General features: G+C 40.6%; 1 protein-coding gene across 2 annotated transcripts; it reads right to left on the reverse strand.

The window, feature by feature from the left end:
* Window positions 1–11,312: 11,312 nt before the first annotated feature.
* Window positions 11,313–14,233, reverse strand: LOC132252822 (uncharacterized). 2 transcript variants are annotated; one of them, XM_059734142.1, is made up of 4 exons: window positions 14,146–14,233; window positions 13,327–13,911; window positions 12,065–13,197; window positions 11,313–11,964 (listed from the first exon to the last, which is right to left on the reverse strand). In XM_059734142.1, the coding sequence occupies exons 2-4, from the start codon at window positions 13,883–13,885 to the stop codon at window positions 11,431–11,433; spliced, it is 2,226 nt and encodes a 741-aa protein (XP_059590125.1). In that variant the 5' UTR covers window positions 13,886–13,911; window positions 14,146–14,233; the 3' UTR covers window positions 11,313–11,430. The 2 variants fall into 2 exon arrangements, with proteins under 2 accessions (XP_059590125.1, XP_059590124.1); XM_059734141.1 differs by lacking the exon at window positions 14,146–14,233 and having other exon boundaries at window positions 13,327–13,934.
* Between the last annotated feature and the right edge of the window lie 5,540 nt (window positions 14,234–19,773).

The following is a 19,773-nucleotide window of genomic DNA, read 5'->3' on the forward strand; positions in this document are numbered from 1 at the left end:
CCTTTGGTCCGTCTAGGTATCTGTCTTATTCACACGTATGGGAGGGAAGAAAGTTGTATTTTAATGTCAAGATTAAGGTCCATTACGCATTACTGTTTTATTCTTTCTTTTTTCCATAGGAAGCTATGTCATTATGGTGATGGAAGTCTTCTCTTTTTTCAAATGAATGCTGACCCTGAAGGTTGGTTGGAATTAACAATGTCTTTCAAGCGTTTTCAAAAATAATTTTCTATTTTTTAAAATAAAAAAATAGGAAAATATGTTTTGCAATTAGCTATTTTCTATTATTAAAATTAGAAAACTGTTTTCTATTATTAAAAATAGAAAACACGATATTTTCAAACACCATCTTTGAATTATTTTTACTTGTTTTTAAGGGTTGTTTAAAAAAAATAATTATACAAATATGAAAAATGATTAAAAATAAAAAAATAGATATAAAAATTATTTTTAAAACATATTTAAGAATATTAAAAAATAAGTTAAAAATATTTCAAATTTTTAGATAGAATTTTATTTTACAAAACATCAAAAAACAATTTTAAAAACTTTGACAAAAAACTATTTTTCATAATTGTTTTTAAAAACAGTTGCCAAGCATAGCTTAATCCTTTTTGGGTCTTGACTTCTATTTGTATGATCATAGTGCTCTTCCCTTTTTATTCTTAGCAAAATAAAACAAACTTGAAGGTTTGTTTTAGTTAAATAATTGCAAAAAAAAAAAAAAAATGTTAGTACTTCATATTTAATCACTTAAGTTGATTTATTAAAACTTAGGTGGTTTTTTTTTTTTTTTTTTTTTTTTTTTTTTTTTTTTAATTTTTTAATTTTTTTAGTTATTTAATATCTATTTGAAATAAATATTATATTGCATCTTAATATTTGTTATTAAAAAAATATGATATGTCACATATTTATTATTATTTGAAAATTGCACTACAATTCATAATTTAATAGAAAATTTTAATTTTATAATTAAACTATTTAAGATTTATAAATAAAAAATATTATATTATACAATTAAATAAACTGAACAATTTGCATAAATTAAATAGCATATTAAATGATATATATTAGTATTTTGCTGTCTATTTTATACTTACTTTTTAGTCAAATAAATTACACTTAAATTATTGTTAACGATATTTAATACAAATTTAATGCTAAACTGGATCTCATGCTTGTTAGGTTATCTCTATGGAAGAAAACACCCTAAGGTCCATCCTAGAAATCCTACGATTAGTCCCCAACACTTCTTTTTACACTCAAACTCAGAACTTGGAGTAGAGTTTGAGTTTTTCTTAAAATGAGAAACAACATTGTTAAAACAAACAGTACATAGTCAGGATTGAGGAAACAAAGTTTTTTCTATGTAGCCTTCTTGAGTTTGATTCACTCTTATGGTGAAGGTCTTTCAATTGTTTGTGTCTTGTGTGATTTGAATACCTGTTGATTCAAGTGGTTGGGTGGCAATTTCTACCATGTATTCTTTATTTCATTTGGAAAAGACCATGCATTCAACAATTGTCTGCGCCTTTTGAATGCTCGTTGATTCAAGTGGTCGGGTGGCAATTCCTACGATGTATTCTTTATTTTATTTGGAAAAAAAAATGCATTCATTAGTGGTGTGTTCCTTTTGAATACTTGGTGACTCAAGTGGTTGGGTGGCAACTACATTAGTGTAGGTTATCTTACATTTTCGTTGTGTCCCATAAAATTGTAGGACCAAACAAACCCCTCGTATAAACACAGTATTCTTATTGTGTCCTATAAAATTATGAAACCAAACAGACAAATATTGATCATGATTATATGACCAAATACACATATACTCATCATGGGACCATAGGTTTACATGATCAAACAAATAAATATCCTTTATGATTATAGGAGTAAATACAAAGACACTCATCACGGGGTAATACAAACCCCACATCCGGGTTGTAAATTGACTATATAATTTATAATGACCCATTCTTAATAGTGCATATATTATCCACTTTTGATTCAAAGAGAATCTCATAACTTTAAAATATGTTTATATTATTAAGAAAAATTCATACTTATATAACGTCATAAACTTTCTTCCCTATTCAATGTGAGAAGATATCATAATTGTCATGAGATGGGGATGAACATGGTTTTGAGGGCTAGTCTTGTAATCCTATTATTCCTATCTTATTGATCCTATAATATTCCTATTTACATGAAATTTTTTTGAGACCTGATCCATGAGAGAACGGAGACTTGGAGAAGTCTCCCACTCCCTTTGAAGGAGCTATTATTAGGGGAAACAATGATAAGTTTTCCACTATTGAAGGCACTTGCCTGCTCTCAATTCGGAGAAAATGCACTTCTGGGTTTTGAGCTGACTGCATTGACTTGATACATGTTTGTAATAATGGCTGAGCTGAAACTTACGATTATTATGCAGTTTTATTGTTGCCAAAACTTGTTGGATATACTGGGGATGAACATAACTTGTAATCCTTATATTTTATGGTATCAGCTGTGGTAGATTGGAAGTTTTTGTTTTGTCCCTTGATATCCATCTTAGGCTTAATTTTGGTGCTATGCATTCTTGAAAACCAAGCTGATTGTGACTACCATATATTTAGTGGATGGCCTTGTTTTTGTTGCATGTATCAGTTTTGGTGAAAATTTTGGACTCTCACTTGTAGAATTAGAAAGGAAGCTTCGGGGATTTGGTATTTCTTTTTTCTTGTTTGATCAATCCATTGAAGCTCACCAAATTTGACCCTTTTTAATGGGTCACACCTCAGCTCTTCATAAGTTTATGGTGGGCCAGGATTTGCCTTGGTTCCCTTTACTTTCGAGTGTATATGTAGCCTTTTTTTTTGTTTTAGTATGAAAAGGCTAATCACATGATCTTATTCAGTTTTTTAACTGAAAATGCTAATCACAATAGCTTCATAATAAAGCTAACCAGGGTAAAGTTTTTACCTTAAAACAAGTGTTGTAGTAGAAAACGGTACTATATGAGCCTAAAGAAGTGATCTTGAAGTCAGTGTTGAGCAAGTGAAGGCGAACTTTATTTATATATTGGCTCCAAATCCATGCATATCAGTGGTTTGGACATTCCGATGTGGGGTATTAAGTGGTGTTTTTAGGAAACTTGCCCAAAGTTGGAGGCAGTTTTTGACAGTCCCCTTCATATACTTCTTCCATGACCCATCAAGTGGAACCTTTGAATTTGCACAGCGGCCACAAAGCACAAATTTTCAGAGGCTTCTAGCTAGTTAATCTTTTAGATTTCCCCTCATGAAATCAACTACTACTTGAAGGAATAAACCTCCCTACTTATAGGTACCTAGGAAGGCTCCAAGTCTATACATATCCAATGTAAAATTCTAAGAGTTGTTATCGTGCTACTGGAACAGAAACAACAAAAAATGATCCACCATCACAGTTTTAAGTTATCAATAAAATCCAACCAAGAACAATTCTGCCTTCTTAAATGGGGCTTTATACCATTCCAAATTCCAATAATGAGATACTTTTGAGTGCTGTGTAATTTGGAGTATAGTTCTTCTTCAACTTTTGGTTGGGGAGAATTCTTCTATTTCTCACTCCGCAAGCCATGAAAATAAGCAGAGGGAAGTCATGCTGTATACTGTACCTTCCTCCATCTTTTATCAATACTCTTCACCTTCCAATACAAAAGGAGCCTTTTTCACAAAATTTTGAAGCCCCAAGCGTAGCTAGGGGTGTGACTTAGGTAGGTTGATAGTCAATTTAAACTTAACTCAAAAATAAATCACATTTGTGTGAAGCTCAATCCAACTTGATGTATAAGTATAACTTGAGTTTCCTAACCTGAGCTTAACCTAAACCTTTTTTTAAAAACTCCGATTGAAATCGGATTAAGTTCGGATTAAAGAGAAATGTATGAGTTAGTGATTAGATCAAAACTCAAGTTGAGTCAACTCAGGTTGACTCCAGGGAAAGAGATGTATAATAAATTAGCGAGCCAAAAGAAAGTTTGCGTATGAAAGTTAATATCCCACTATGTACAAGAACAAACCATTAATCTCATTGTTTAACAATGCTTTATCTAGAACATCAAATCTCTGATGTTCAAGCCTTCAGTCCTCTTATCCTTGCACATTGTCAGCCGGTACCCGAGGTGCAATTTTCTATTCACCCACAAAAAGTCTTTTTGATATTTTTCCAATCTTCTACCCATTTTCCAAGGCATCACAAAAGGGGACTTGCAGTATACAGAGAGGTTAGAGAGGGTTACTCTTAAGTGAGAGTCAATCCTGCCCTTTACCACACCTACACCACCTTATCATTCACCTTTTTCAGCCTATTGGCCAAGACCTTTGCTAGGAGTTTATAGAAGTTTTTACTTCCAAAAATACACCATACAACTAAGAGCGTTTTATTTTTACTTTGATATCGTTCTGAATTACACATTGGTAGACTCTGTGAGGTTTATTCTGATGACGCTCCCTGCATGGTTGCAGAATCCCATACCATTTGCATGGACTGGTTGCCGTTCCAAGGTGGGTAGAAGAATTGGTGAGAAGAGCTTGTGTTTCTTCATTAGAATGAGAAGAAACATGGTCTGAACAAATTAACATAACTAAGAGGAGTAGGGAAACAAGGGAGAGCATTTTCTGTAAGGTTGAGAATGCCATAGCTTTAGTTGATAAATTGCATATGCTGCTTCACAGCTTCATTTATACACATTTGGTTCCTTTGGTCCTTCTAGGTGACTCTTGTTCGCACGTATTCCCCACAGGAAAGAAAGTTGCGTTTTAATGTCAAGATTGAGGTCCTTTAAAGCATGGCTCCTTTTTCTTTCTTTTTTCCATGGATTGCACTGTACTAGTATGGTGGTCTTCCTACGTGATTATTGTAGGGACCCCTCCCCTTGGGAAACACGTGGCACGCAGCTCATAGTGACACGTGGCACGTGTTATCATCCGGACCATCATTACCCGGATTCCCCTAAGGATATGCATGGTGTAGACATCCTATCCGGACCGCCTCAAGGAAAGGCAAACGACGTTTCATCTTCTCCTATCCAAGGAAGAGCAAACGACGCTGGCAGAGCGTACACATCCGGATAGTCTCCACAACACATCCGGATAGTAAGCATGAGCCATCCGGATATAAATCTTCTGGATGGTCAATTAAAGTAAAGCGAGTCTTACACGCAATCACAACAAGCAGCCATGGCCCACATCCCATCACCTGCAGAATGGGAAGACAAGAGGAAGTGACAGCAAGTCACTTCCCACGATCATTCTGCATAATCGCTTCCCACGATCTCTGACGGCCGCATCACCTACCATAGTCTCTGACAGCCATTCATAGGATGATAGTGCTCCTACTAATACCTATTGTCATCATCACAACAGAAAAGATCTCCTCACCATTAATGAGAGGAACAGTACCCCTGAAGCTGGATATATATACCTTCGCACGAAGAAGAAAGGGGGCTGCTGGTAACCTCTTGATACCTAAAAAAGGCCAACTGATTTATATATCTCTTTCTCACCATGGCTAACAAAACCATCGGAGGGTGCGTCCGGACACCCTGTCCGGATGCCTTTTGCAGGTGCAACCACTGAATCAAGAACCCCTTGTGTGTTGAGAATCACGTGTCCATCCATATATCAGCAACGTGGACCATCGGATACGCGAGGCGACAACATTGGCGCCGTCTGTGGGAAACTTTTACTTTTTATTTTGATTCAGTCACTGGCAAAGATGGCCACACCTTCCCAAAGTCGATCATCTGGTAGAGAGGAAGAAGATAATCACGAATGGCGTCAAGCCATCGAAAAAAGACAGTTGGCAAGCGAAAAACAGCTAAAAGCTCTCCTCCAGGAGACGGAGAGGTTAAGGGAAGAAAACGCTGTGTTACGCATTCAAGCCTCAACATCAGGACCTCCTCGTCGTCAGCGCTCAAAAGGCCAGGTGGCAAACTCAAAACCAGAGCCAGAATCAATATACCCTGGGTCAACAGGAGCTATCCCAGGAACGTACAACGCAAGGCCCCATGAGCCACGCACACCCATGCCTCGAGCTCCCCGTGAGGAAAGCTCAGATTCCACTCATTTCTCAGCAAAAAGACAGCGTGATAGAAAATCACAGTTGTCAAGTTCTATGCGCGCAAGACTAGGCCCACAAGAGCCTGGGAGATCAAGGCCACCAGCAGCCACAACCCGGGCGCCACGCCCCGATCCTATGATCGCTCCCATGGTGCAGAACGTACCTCCGCATCGTGACCCCATGGTCACCCTAGCGATGCGGAACGTTCATTCACACCTAGCGGAACGACCAGCTGGGAGAAACCTCCCAAACGAGCCACCCATTGGCTCCATCAGCAAAAGGCTGGATGACATGCTCTCCACGCCCTTTTGCTCTCATATCACCCATTACGAGCCCCCAAGAGGATTCCTCGTACCAAAGTTTTCCACATATGATGGGACCAACGATCCCTTCGATCACATCATGCACTATCGACAGCTTATGACGCTCGATATTGGCAACGATGCATTATTATGCAAAGTATTCCCTGCCAGCCTTCAAGGGCAGGCCCTCTCATGGTTTCATCGCCTACCTCCTAACTCTATTGACAATTTCAGGGACCTCTCTGAAGCATTCGTGGGACAGTACTTGTGCTCTGCTCGACACAAGCAGAATATCAGCACCCTCCAGAACATAAAAATGAGAGACAACGAATCCTTGAGGGAATTTGTGAAACGATTTGGCCAAGCCGTACTCCAAATAGAGGTTTGCAGCATGGATGCTGTCCTACAAATCTTCAAGAGAAGCATTTGTCCAGGCACTCCATTTTTTGAATCACTGGCAAAAAAGCCTCCCACAACGATGGACGATTTGTTCAGACGTGCTAACAAATATTCAATGCTCGAAGATGACGTGCGTGCAGCCACTCAACAAGTTTTGGTTGCCGGACGGGCTTCTAGAGATAACGCGGACAGGCATGCCAAGCCTCCGGACCGTCCAAAACCAGTTGACCGGAGACAGGACGGGCCGAGTCGTCCGAATAGGCCGCCCGTCACACCCCTATCCGTATCATACGAAAAACTTCTCCCAATGATCCAAGGGTTGTCCGACTTCAGGTGGCCTAGACCCCTCGAAACGGACCCATCCATAAGAGACCGCAGCAAGAAATGCGCCTTCCACAAAGACCATGGTCATACAACAGAGACGTGTCGATCCCTCCAGTATCTAGTTGAAAGGCTCATCAAAGCAGGACATTTAAAACAGTACCTCCGCTCAGATACTGGAGGAAGGGACGTATCTCAGCATCATAACTCTGAGGCCCCGAGGGCCCCAGTCGCCCCCAAGGCTGTGATAAACTATATCAATGGGGGCCCGTCTGACGAGGAATACGATTCCAGGCGTAAAAGGCAGAAATTGCTGCGGGCCGCGTCAATACGCGAGCGCATTAATTCCATCCGGCCGGGTCTTACTGGAGAGGGCCCTCGCCCCATAGATGGGACAATCATTTTCCCACCAGTAGATCCCACCCGGACGCTACAGCCACATCGCGACGCCCTCATCCTCTCTCTAGAAATAGGAGATTTTGATGTAAGACGTATCTTGGTTGATCCAGGCAGTTCAGCCGATCTAGTACAAGCATCAGTCATTGGCCATATGGGACACAGTCTCGCGGGTCTCGAAAACCCCGGACGAATCTTATCTGGATTCAACGGATCATCAACAACATCCTTAGGAGACATTATACTGCCGGTTCGAGCTGGACCAGTCACTCTCAACGTGCAATTCTCGGTGGTGCAAGAATTGTCACCCTTCAATATCATCTTGGGACGCACATGGCTTCACTACATGAAAGCCATCCCCTCCACATATCATCAAATGGTGAGTTTCCTCACCAATGAAGGGCAAACTGACTTGTATGGCAGCCAGTTAGCCGCTCGCCAATGCTACCAAATAGCACGTGAAGCAGTCGCTAACCAGGAAGATGCATCTCCCCCTGAACCTAGCATTGCGCGCGACCAATAGCAATTATTGGGTCCGGTGGACAAGGATCCCCCGGTAGCAGATCCCTTACAAACAATCCAAATCTCAGAAGAGAATGATCACCTCACAAACATCAGTTCCCTCATGACACAAGAAGAAACCCAGAGCATACAGAATATCCTTCGAAGTAACCATGACATCTTCGCATGGACACATTCGGATATGAAGGGAATTCATCCCTCTATCGCCTCTCACAAGCTTAACGTCTTTCCAGCAGCCAGACCCATTCGACAGAAGATTAGACGATTTCACCCGGATAGACAAAGAGTTATCCAAGATGAAATTAACAAATTGTTGGAAGCCGGATTCATCAGAGAGGTATCTTATCCGGATTGGTTGGCAAATGTAGTAGTGGTACCAAAGAAAGAGGGCAAATGGCGAGTCTGTGTTGATTACACCAATCTCAATAATGCATGTCCAAAAGACAGTTTTCCCTTACCACGGATAGATCAAATTGTGGATTCCACTTCCGGGCAAGGGATGCTCTCTTTCTTGGATGCCTTCTCCGGCTATCACCAAATTCCCATGTCTCCGGATGACGAAGAAAAAACAGCATTCATAACGCCACACGGCCTCTATTGCTACAAAGTCATGCCATTCGGACTCAAAAACGCTGGCGCCACGTATCAAAGATTGATGACCAAAATCTTCAAACCTCTGATAGGCCGCTCGGTCGAGGTATACATTGACGATATCGTGGTTAAAAGCAAAACTCGAGAGCAGCATATCCTCCATTTACAAGAAGTATTTTACCTCTTGCGAAAGTATGACATGAAGCTAAATCCTTCCAAATGTGCCTTTGGCGTGAGTGCTGGCAAATTTCTGGGATTTATGGTCAGCCAAAGAGGCATAGAAGTCAGCCCGGATCAAGTCAAAGCAGTCATGGAGACACCTCCTCCCAGGAACAAAAAGGAGTTACAACGCCTCACAGGCAAGCTCGTTGCGTTAGGACGTTTTATAGCCCGCTTCACTGACGAGTTGCGACCCTTCTTCTTAGCGATACGAAAAGCTGGAACGCAGGGATGGACGGACAATTGCCAAAACGCGTTGGAAAAAATAAAACACTGTCTTATGCATCCGCCCATCTTGAGCAGCCCCATGCCAAAGGAGAAGCTATATATGTATTTAGCTGTCTCAGAATGGGCAATCAGCGCCGTTCTATTCCGCTGCCCTTCGCCAAAGGAGCAGAAACCTGTCTACTATGTCAGCAGAGCTTTGGCAGATGTAGAAACCAGGTATTCAAAAATGGAGCTAACAGCCTTAGCTCTTCGAAGTGCTGCTCAAAAGCTCCGCCCCTATTTTCAAGCTCACCCAGTGATTGTACTGACCGACCAGCCCCTTCGTAGCATTCTACACAAGCCAGATTTAACTGGGCGAATGCTACAGTGGGCCATCGAATTGAGCGAATTTGGAATCGAATTCCAACCCAGATTATCCAAAAAAGGCCAAGTAATGGCCGACTTCGTGCTCGAATATTCACGAAGACCCGACCAGCACCACGAATCAGGTGAACAGGAGTGGTGGACTCTACGAGTTGACGGAGCCTCACGCTCATCAGGCTCTGGAGTTGGGCTCTTATTGCAGTCCCCAACTGGGGAACATCTGGAGCAGGCCATCCGGCTGGGATTCTCCGCGTCTAACAATGAAGCAGAATACGAGGCCATCCTGTCCGGATTGGACCTCGCTCTTGCGCTATCCGTCTCCAAACTCCGAATCTACAGCGACTCGCAACTAGTGGTAAGGCATGTCCAGAAAGAATATGAGGCTAAGGACTCACGCATGGCGCGATACTTGGCCAAAGTAAGAAGCACCTTACAGCAATTTACCGAGTGGACAATTGAAAAAATTAAGCGAGCTGACAACGGGCGCGCTGACGCCTTGGCCGGTATAGCTGCTTCCCTCCCCACCAGAGAAGCCATTCTATTGCCTATCCATGTACAAGCCAATCCCTCTGTCGCAGAAAATTCCACTTGCAACTCCATTGAAGCAGACCAAGCGGATGATCAAGAATGGACGCATGATATTGCAGAATATCTCCGGACAGGAACTTTAACCGAAGATCCTAAACAAGCGCACAAAATCCGGGTGCAAGCTGCCCGTTTCACCCTGATTGGGGGGCACCTGTACAAGCGATCCTTCACAGGGCCTTATCTTCGCTGTCTTGGGCATTCAGAGGCCCAGTATGTGTTAGCTGAGTTACATGAAGGAGTATGCGGAAATCATACGGGAGGACGATCCCTAGCACATAGAGCTCATTCACAAGGATACTATTGGCCAACAATGAAGAAAGACGCGGCAGCATATGTCCAAAAATGTGATAAATGTCAAAGATACGCTCCCATTCCACATATACCATCAATCGCATTAAAATCGGTCTCAAGCCCATGGCCTTTCGCGCAGTGGGGCATGGACATAGTGGGACCCCTCCCAGCAGCACCCGCCCAAAAGAAATTCCTTCTTGTCGCCACTGATTACTTCAGTAAATGGGTAGAAGCTGAAGCATATGCAAGCATCAAAGATAAAGATGTTACCAAGTTCGTATGGAAGAACATTGTTTGCCGTTATGGGATTCCCCAAATCATCATAGCTGACAACGGTCCACAATTTGACAGCATTGCATTCAGGAATTTCTGTTCGGAATTGAATATCCGGAATTCATACTCCACGCCACGTTATCCTCAAAGCAATGGCCAGGCGGAAGCCACAAACAAAACTCTAGTCAATGCCTTGAAGAAAAGGCTGGAGCAAGCCAAAGGGAGGTGGGTGGAGGAACTACCCGGCGTCCTGTGGGCCTATCGGACCACACCCGGACGACCAACAGGAAATACTCCTTTTGCCCTCACATATGGAATGGATGCAGTCATTCCCACTGAAATAGGTCTTCCTACTATCCGGACTGATGCAGCAAAGCAAAAAGATGCCGACACAGAACTAGGAAGAAATTTGGACTGGGCAGACGAAGTCAGAGAAAGCGCATCCATCCGGATGGCAGATTATCAACAAAGAGCATCAGCGCATTACAATCGAAAAGTCAGGCCCAGAAACTTCAAAAATGGTACGCTAGTACTTAGAAAAGTTTTTGAAAATACTGCTGAAGTAGGCGCAGGAAAATTCCAAGCCAATTGGGAAGGACCCTACATAGTGTCTAAGGCAAATGAAAATGGAGCCTATCATTTACAAAAGCTAGATGGCACTCCGTTACTCAGACCATGGAATGTGTTTAATTTAAAGCAGTATTATCAGTAGAAAGAGTACACAAGTGCAAATGAGAAAGAAGTAAGTTTTATTGATATGAGTAAATGTAAATTACAAAGAGACATCCGGACCACAAAAATATACAGAAGGAAAAATTACAGCAGAAAAATTGCAAGAAGAGATAAACTATCAGGGAGCAGGTTTCTCATGGAGCTTCTTTTCTTCACTTGGAGGAATTGAAGGGGTATCTCGCTTTATACCGTTCTTCTTCATGCAGCAGCGATACCCAAAGATAAATGTATCATCCACTTGCCTCTGGTAATCCGCTGCAAGTTCCTCCCTTTCCACAGCAAACTCCCGTTCAAGTTCCTCTTTTTGCACATCCAGACGCAGCTGCAAGTCTTCCTTCTGCTTCTTTTCATTCAAAACTTCTGTCCGGAGTCGACTCAATTCATCCCTTAGCCGGGCTGCCTCACCCTCCGCCTCATGAAGGCGGCCCGCAGTTGATTCTTCTTGACCCTTTGCCTCAGCCAACTCCACCCGGAGGGCTTCATTTTCCTCTCGCATGGTGGATAGACTGGCCTCAGCCTCCTCCATTCTCAGACGCAGTTGATTTTCAATCTCTTGGTGCCGAGAGGAGAAGGTCTTCATATAGTCTGCGGTCTGCAGCAGCTGAGTAAAAAGAGCGTGTTGTTGAGACATGCTGCGGAGGCCCCTCACCAGCTAACACACAAACAAGAAAAGCAAAAACATAAATCATACTACAACAAACACATCAGTGCAACAAAAAGTCAAAAAGCAAAAACACAAGACAGCGGCGTACCGTTTCTATCATATCAAACATCTTAGCAGAGGGCTTGATGGCTTTCCAGTCAGGAGTAATCTGCTTTAACTTAGCTTCCAACTCCGCGTAGCTGAAAGGGCTAGCGGGAGCGGCATCATCAGCAGATTCCTCCTCGGATGAGGAAGGAGAGGGTAGCTCGTGTCCCGGAATCGGAGCCCCCATATTTTCGTCCGGGCACATAGGTCCGGATGCATCCTCAGCCGGAATTATTGCCGGAACGGCTGAGGTCTCAGTAGCCATCTCCACCTCGCCTCCATCCGGATGAGCGTCATGAGCAGAAGCGCAGCTAATTTCAATCTCTTGCTGCCGCTCTTGAAGCCGCTCAAAGAGTCCGGACTGTAGATCGCGCGTCAAACGCGGCTTCTTGAGGGGAGGCCCTTTCACCAGGACTATAGCCAGGCGATCCGGGTCGTCGGAAGGCTGACTTTGGCTTTCTGCCCCCGCTTCCTCCAACGGGGCCGTTTCAGCTGCATCCGGATTGAGGTTGCCCGGATGGTTGATAGATGCAGCTTCCTCAGCCACGTTGGCTAGACGCGCAGCCGCGACTAAGGAGGGACCTGAGTGATTCAACCCCGACATGCGCCCGGGGCCGCTTGAGATAGAGTGCGGAGCAGCATTTACTGGCTCCTCTATCATTACCTCCCCCTCATAGGTAGTTTGTGGAGGAGGAAACTCCTTGGGAGGAGTGGGTTCCTTCGCATCCTTCCCATGCTTCTTCACCAGCTTCCCCCTTTTTCCTGAAGTTTTCTTCGGAGGGGAGTCCGGACCCCGCTTCTGTCCGGGAGCCTTCCGGATAGTGCCTTCAGTCTTTTTCTGATCTCTATCCTCCAGGAGCTTTCGCCGCCTTTCAGCGTCAGCTTCTTTAGCTTCCTGATAGAGGGGGAGCTCTTTCACTGTATAATGCTCCCCAGGCACTATCTCATCCTTTGCCAATTTCCTAGGAAGGATGTTGATAACATATTCCTGGGGCTCCCGGACGACCTCTGTCAAATTCCGCGCCGAGAGCAATGTTTTGTAGGCCCTCTCCTTGGGATCTATTTCAAATAATTTGCAGACACAGGCAAAGGATGCCTTTTCCACCCAATCCACAAGGTGGCCCCTCAATTCCAAACCTGCATTGGCAGCAACAAAAGGTGAGAATTCCGCCCGGAAAGATCTGGAAAAATCAGCAAAGCAAAATCTGGATAAAAAAAAAAAAAAAAAAAAAAAAAAAAAAAAAAAAAATTGCAAAACAAGATTACCCGGAATTTTTAGGGTATAATTCGGAGAAAAAGGCCTCGACGGATGCTGCGATAGCCCCGCCCATCCACCCCAGACTGCCACCAGCCCCTTCGCCCCTCCCTTTGTCGAATCTGGCAGTTCTGTCACCATTTGAAGGGAGGGCAGGTGAGCGGACACACTGAAGATATCATTCTTTGCTTTCTTCAGGGAATAGACAAAGAACACCTCCAGTAGCGTCAGGTCGAGGCTGTACAGCATGTTGATGATGCTGCATCCCATCAGCACCCGGACAAGGTTGGGGTGAATAAAGATAGGGGGAATTTGAGAGAAGTGGAGGAATTCCTTGAACAACGCCGGCAGAGGGAACCGGAGCCCCGCGTTGAATTGTTCCTTTGTGAAGAGGATAGCGTTTTTTCCACCTTTCTCAGTAGGCATAGCCGCCTCCTCGTTCACCAGGTCTATCAACACGTCATGGGGGATCAGGAATCGCTCCCGGAACTCCTTCGCATTTAATTTGTCTATCGCCTTTTCGCTAGCCTCGCTGACCCGGACAGACGAAACAGTCTTTTTTGGAGCCATTCCTTACCACAAAGCCAAAGCAAAATCTACACGCAAAAACAATGCAAACGGTTCAGACCAAGCAATCAGAAAATCCACAAACCCTAACTCAAAGCCGTCAGAAAAACCCCTCAAAAACCCCTCCAAACAACAACAAAGTACCAACATTCAACAACAATTGCAAACGACTCGTCCAAAACAATGCCCAAGCAAGCCAGAAAGCAAGTGTAAAGAACCAGCAAACGCAACCAAAGGAACGGCAGTAGCAAAGAGATACGTACCAAATACAGCACCGAAGAAGAAGAACGGGTACCGCCTCGATACAAAATCACCAGCAGCAAACCAACAAAGTCGCGATACAAAAGCACTGGTACAAAAGAGCTTTCGGAGTTTTTTTCTCTCAGAAAAGCAAAGGGCGTAGAAAAAGCAGTAAGAAGAAAGACTCTCAAGAGAATGCAGTAGGAAAAAATACAAAAAGAGGTACAGTACCCTATTTATAGCAGGACAGCCCCTCGGAAAGCCAAACCAACAGCCATATTATCATTGAAACGACATATTGTCTGGGGATACGCAGGGTCGGCGGCTCGTCATAAAAGCCTTTTTGGCTTCCGCACCCCCACTCGCCACGTGGCCCAGTCAGACGAAGGGACTTCTTCAGTTTTCAAAAGCCAGTTATTTTTAACCCGCCCATTTTTGGGCAAAATAGGCAAGTTAAAAAGGGGGGCAATGTAGGGACCCCTCCCCTTGGGAAACACGTGGCACGCAGCTCATAGTGACACGTGGCACGTGTTATCATCCGGACCATCATTACCCGGATTCCCCTAAGGATATGCATGGTGTAGACATCCTATCCGGACCGCCTCAAGGAAAGGCAAACGACGTTTCATCTTCTCCTATCCAAGGAAGAGCAAACGACGCTGGCAGAGCGTACACATCCGGATAGTCTCCACAACACATCCGGATAGTAAGCATGAGCCATCCGGATATAAATCTTCTGGATGGTCAATTAAAGTAAAGCGAGTCTTACACGCAATCACAACAAGCAGCCATGGCCCACATCCCATCACCTGCAGAATGGGAAGACAAGAGGAAGTGACAGCAAGTCACTTCCCACGATCATTCTGCATAATCGCTTCCCACGATCTCTGACGGCCGCATCACCTACCATAGTCTCTGACAGCCATTCATAGGATGATAGTGCTCCTACTAATACCTATTGTCATCATCACAACAGAAAAGATCTCCTCACCATTAATGAGAGGAACAGTACCCCTGAAGCTGGATATATATACCTTCGCACGAAGAAGAAAGGGGGCTGCTGGTAACCTCTTGATACCTAAAAAAGGCCAACTGATTTATATATCTCTTTCTCACCATGGCTAACAAAACCATCGGAGGGTGCGTCCGGACACCCTGTCCGGATGCCTTTTGCAGGTGCAACCACTGAATCAAGAACCCCTTGTGTGTTGAGAATCACGTGTCCATCCATATATCAGCAACGTGGACCATCGGATACGCGAGGCGACAACAATTATGGTGGTTGAAATCTTCTCTTCTCTTCTCTTTTGGCAAATGGATGCTGACCATATGAAGGTTGGTTGCAATTAAGGTCTGGTAACTGTTTAACAATTTTTTGTTTTATAGAATAAAAAAATAATTTTTTTTTCTATTATTAAAAGAAGAAAACATGGTGTTTTCAAATAATATATTTTAATTGTTTTAGTTGATTTTAGTTATTTTTAAGGGTTGTTTAAAAAAAATAATTGTATGAATATGAAGAATGATTAAAAATAAAATAATAGATATAAAAATTATTTTTAAAACATATTTAAGAACATTAAAAATAGGTTAAAAATATCAAGTTCTTAAACAAATTTTTATTTAATAAAATATTAAAGAATAGTTTTAAAAGCCTTTTTGAAAAACTGTTATTCATAATTGTTTGTAAAAATAGTTGTCAGAGCCCAATTCTTTTTGGGTCTTTACTTTTATCTTTACAATCATAGTGGTTTTTCCTTTTTATTCTTAGCAAAAGTAAATAAACTTGAAGGTTGGTTTTAGTTAAATAATTGCAAAAGAAAATTTTAGTATGTCATATTTAATTACTTAAGTTGATTTATTAAAACTTAGGTGATGTTTTTAATAGTGTTTAATAATGTTAAGTATTAAGTTGTTTATTTATTTTTAAATATTTTATTTCTATTAAGTATTACAAAATATAAAAAAATCAATATGTTGATTTTGACATTTAGAAAAAGTCAAATATTTTGATTTTTTTTATTTAATAAAAAAATTTAAGAAATAAGTAATAAGTTAAAGTGAAAAAATAAATAATTTGAAATCTAAAAGCAAATTACTTTCAACAAAAAATAAAAAAAAAGTCATCTTAATAATTAATATTTAGAAAATTTTTAAAAAATGAAGTGAAAAAAATGGATTCTAAGTTAATAAATTATTTTTATATGGTTTTTCAAACTTATTTTAATTATTCACTTTTATATAAATATTAAATAATTTAAAAATGTTAAAATATTTAAATAATTTTAGTTATAGTTAATTTGTTTTATGTATTTTAATCAAATATTAGAAAATCATTCTTCTAAATATGTTTTCATCTCTCCTTCCTTAGAACTAAAGATAAGAATGATAATTAAATATGATTTTAATTTAAATTATATTTAACTTGTTGACTTAACGTTTAATTATTATCTACTTTTTAATTTTAAGTATTAAGATTATTTATTCATATTACTTAATTTTTAAAAAATTATTAACCTCATATTATCAAGTAACAAGATTATTTGAGAGGTATAAGGAAGATAAAGGGACATGGGCTGTTCAGGTAAAAAAAAATTGAAATTTAGAAAAAGTTAATTTTTTTGAGCTGTTATTCTAAGTTATTTTATTTTAGGTTTTATAGGTTTGATAGGATTTTATGATTGGACTCCATAATTTCCCTTTGGTCCTTTTCATTTTTGAAAATATTTTTGGCCCTTTTTTTCAACAAGGCTTTTCTTTGAGAATTCCACAAGCCCATTTTCACTGAGTTTAGCCCACTCTATTTAACCCAATTTTTAAGGCCCATTATACACACTCACTTTGTAAGATTGAATCCGAGCCATTCATTTTATATTGAAACCCTAGCCCTGAGGTATGTTTAGTATAATAAGAATAGGATATATATATATAATATCATTTGGTAGCATATGATAGATACTTATATTTTAGAATATATTTTTTGAGAAATATGATATTTTTGAATATTATCTCTAAATAATGTAAATGATTATATTCAATGAACTATATCTTATATTATATTTATAATTTTTATAAAATGAATAAATAAATAAATAGAAAATAATTTTTAATTATTTAATATCTATTTAAATAAATGTTATATTGCATCTTAATATTTGTTACTAAAAAAAAAATGAAATATCACATGTTTATTATTTTTTGAAAATTGTTCAACAATTTATAATTTAATAGTAAATTTTAATTTTATAATTAAACTATTTAAGATTTATAAATAAAAAATATTATATTATACAATTAAATATACTAATCAATTTGTATTTTACTGTATATTTTATACTTATTTTTCACTTAATTTTCAGTCAAATAAATAATACTTAAATTGTTGTTAATGACATTTAATACAAATTGAATGTTAAACTAGATCCATCTCATGCTTGTTAGGTTATCGTTGGGGAATTAAACATCCTAATTTTTGTGGGATCCTCCCTAAAAAGTGCCACATGGCTCCCTTTCCCTTGGCCAAGCAGACGGCCCCCTTGCGACACGTGGCATCACTCATTCCACCCGGGGGGAATTCTGTACGGCCAACGTTCCACCTTCTCCGGATATTTCACAGCCGGCGCCTGCCACCGGATGGAAGAGAAATGCGATTCAACTTCCCTGGTCAGACATGTTCGGATCCGTTGGCGACGCTTACCCGGAGTACATTCGCGGCTGACGATTCAGATTCCCCGGACAACTTGACTCGTCAGACACTCGCGATTTTCCGGATCCATTTCTGCCCACAATCAAAAAGCAAACTCCGACAACACTGTCGATCAAGTCTCCTGAACTATCACTCATCTTCAATACAAGATATGCTTGACAAGACACTCCCAAATATTCTCAGATTGCCTGACGCATTCCCGGTACCGAAAATTATAAATTGAGGTGACAACCGCCACCCGAATACCCTTCTGACAGCCATCACCTCGCACCAAAAGGGTCATGATTGCTTCACCACCCTATGAGCCGCAATCATGACTATGGGACCCACTAGCACAGCAAGGCCATACTCTTTGACTCATATATAAACTCTAAGGAGACTCTCACAAGGGAAGAGGTAAGCATCCTTGAAGAAAATCACGGAGCAACACTCCCAAAGAAAAAATCTGTTTTCAAATAACTTCCAAAAGACTAACTTAATCATCAAAGGGTGTGTCTGGACAACCCATCCAGACATCCTTTTTTGCAGGAGGAAGAACGAATCACTGTAATGCGTTGATCGAGATTCTGTTGCTGGTGATTGCTACTGCAGTGGGGGAATTTTGCTATCAACAATTTTGATCCTAGAAATCTCAGTATTAATCCTGAACATTCCTATTTACCCTCAAAACTTAGAACTTAGTTTATGTGCATAGACCTGTTTTTATATCAAGGTGGGTAGAAGAGTTGGCGACATTATTTGGAAGAATGGTCAATAAAGACAAGGATGGCTTTGTTTTTTTGTGTCTGGCTTTCCATTGGAGTAGAGTTTGTCTTCTTAGATTGAGAAAGAGTTTGTCTTCTTAGATTGAGAAACAATATGGTTAAAACAACAGTACATAGCCAATAGGATTAAGGAAACAAATTTTAAGTTGGTGACTCCATGGTTTCATGTGATGTGTAGCAAATAATGGATCAATAGTCCATTTGTAAACATATGAGTTCCAATAGTCCATTTGTAAATATATGAGTTCACCAAACCTTAGACTTGGAAACTCTTTAACCATCTCATCATTGGGAGATTATTAGGGAAGAGAATGACTAGAGTTCTCTTTATATAGCCTAGTTAGTTTGATCCACTTTTATGGTCAAAGTCTTTGTCACTTTATCTCATTGAAAAAAAAAAAAAAACCTTGAAGAATTGTATGTGCCTTGCATGATTTGAACAGTTGTTGACTAGTTTTATCCTTGGAGGATTATTAGGGAAAAAAGATATGGCTAGAGTTTTTTCAATATATGTAGACTTCTTGATTTTGATTCACTCTTATGGTGAAGGTCTTTCAATTGTTTGTACCTTGTGTGATTTGAATGCTTGTTGACTCAAGTGGTTGGGTGACAACTCCTATCATGAAGACTTGATCTCATTTGGAAAAAAATGCATTCAATAATTTGTGCCTTGCAAGTTAGTCAGGTCAAAAATTGGATTAGGTCATGTCAAGTTGACTCTTAAGGAAAAAAAATGTCTAACAAATTAGCAAGCCAAGAAGCCTTTGCAATATTTTCCATTCACCCATAAAAAGTCTTTCCGAAAATTTTCCAATCTTCTCATTTTCCAAGGATCATAAAAAGGGTCGTGCAATCTATAGAAAGGCTTGAGTGGATACTACTAGTGAGAGCCAATAGTACTATACGGCTATACCTACACCACCTTATTATTCACCTTTTTCAACCAATTTGCCAAAACCACACCTAACTTCTTTTGGCACAAAGCCACAATTTCTATGATTACAATTTGCGCTAGAGTAGTTAATGTAGAAAGAAAGACCGAAGAAACTCAGAAGGAATTACATTGTGTTGAAGATGCAGGAAGTTCGAAACCATGCATTATTGGTGTACGAGGTAGAGTTCCATGCAAATTGTTGGGACGTCATTTGTTTGTTTGGCCCTGGTCAGCCGTACCACCGGGA

The sequence above is a fragment of the Vitis vinifera genome, chromosome 17, assembly GCF_030704535.1.
Source record: "Vitis vinifera cultivar Pinot Noir 40024 chromosome 17, ASM3070453v1".
NCBI classification, from domain to species: domain Eukaryota; kingdom Viridiplantae; phylum Streptophyta; class Magnoliopsida; order Vitales; family Vitaceae; genus Vitis; species Vitis vinifera.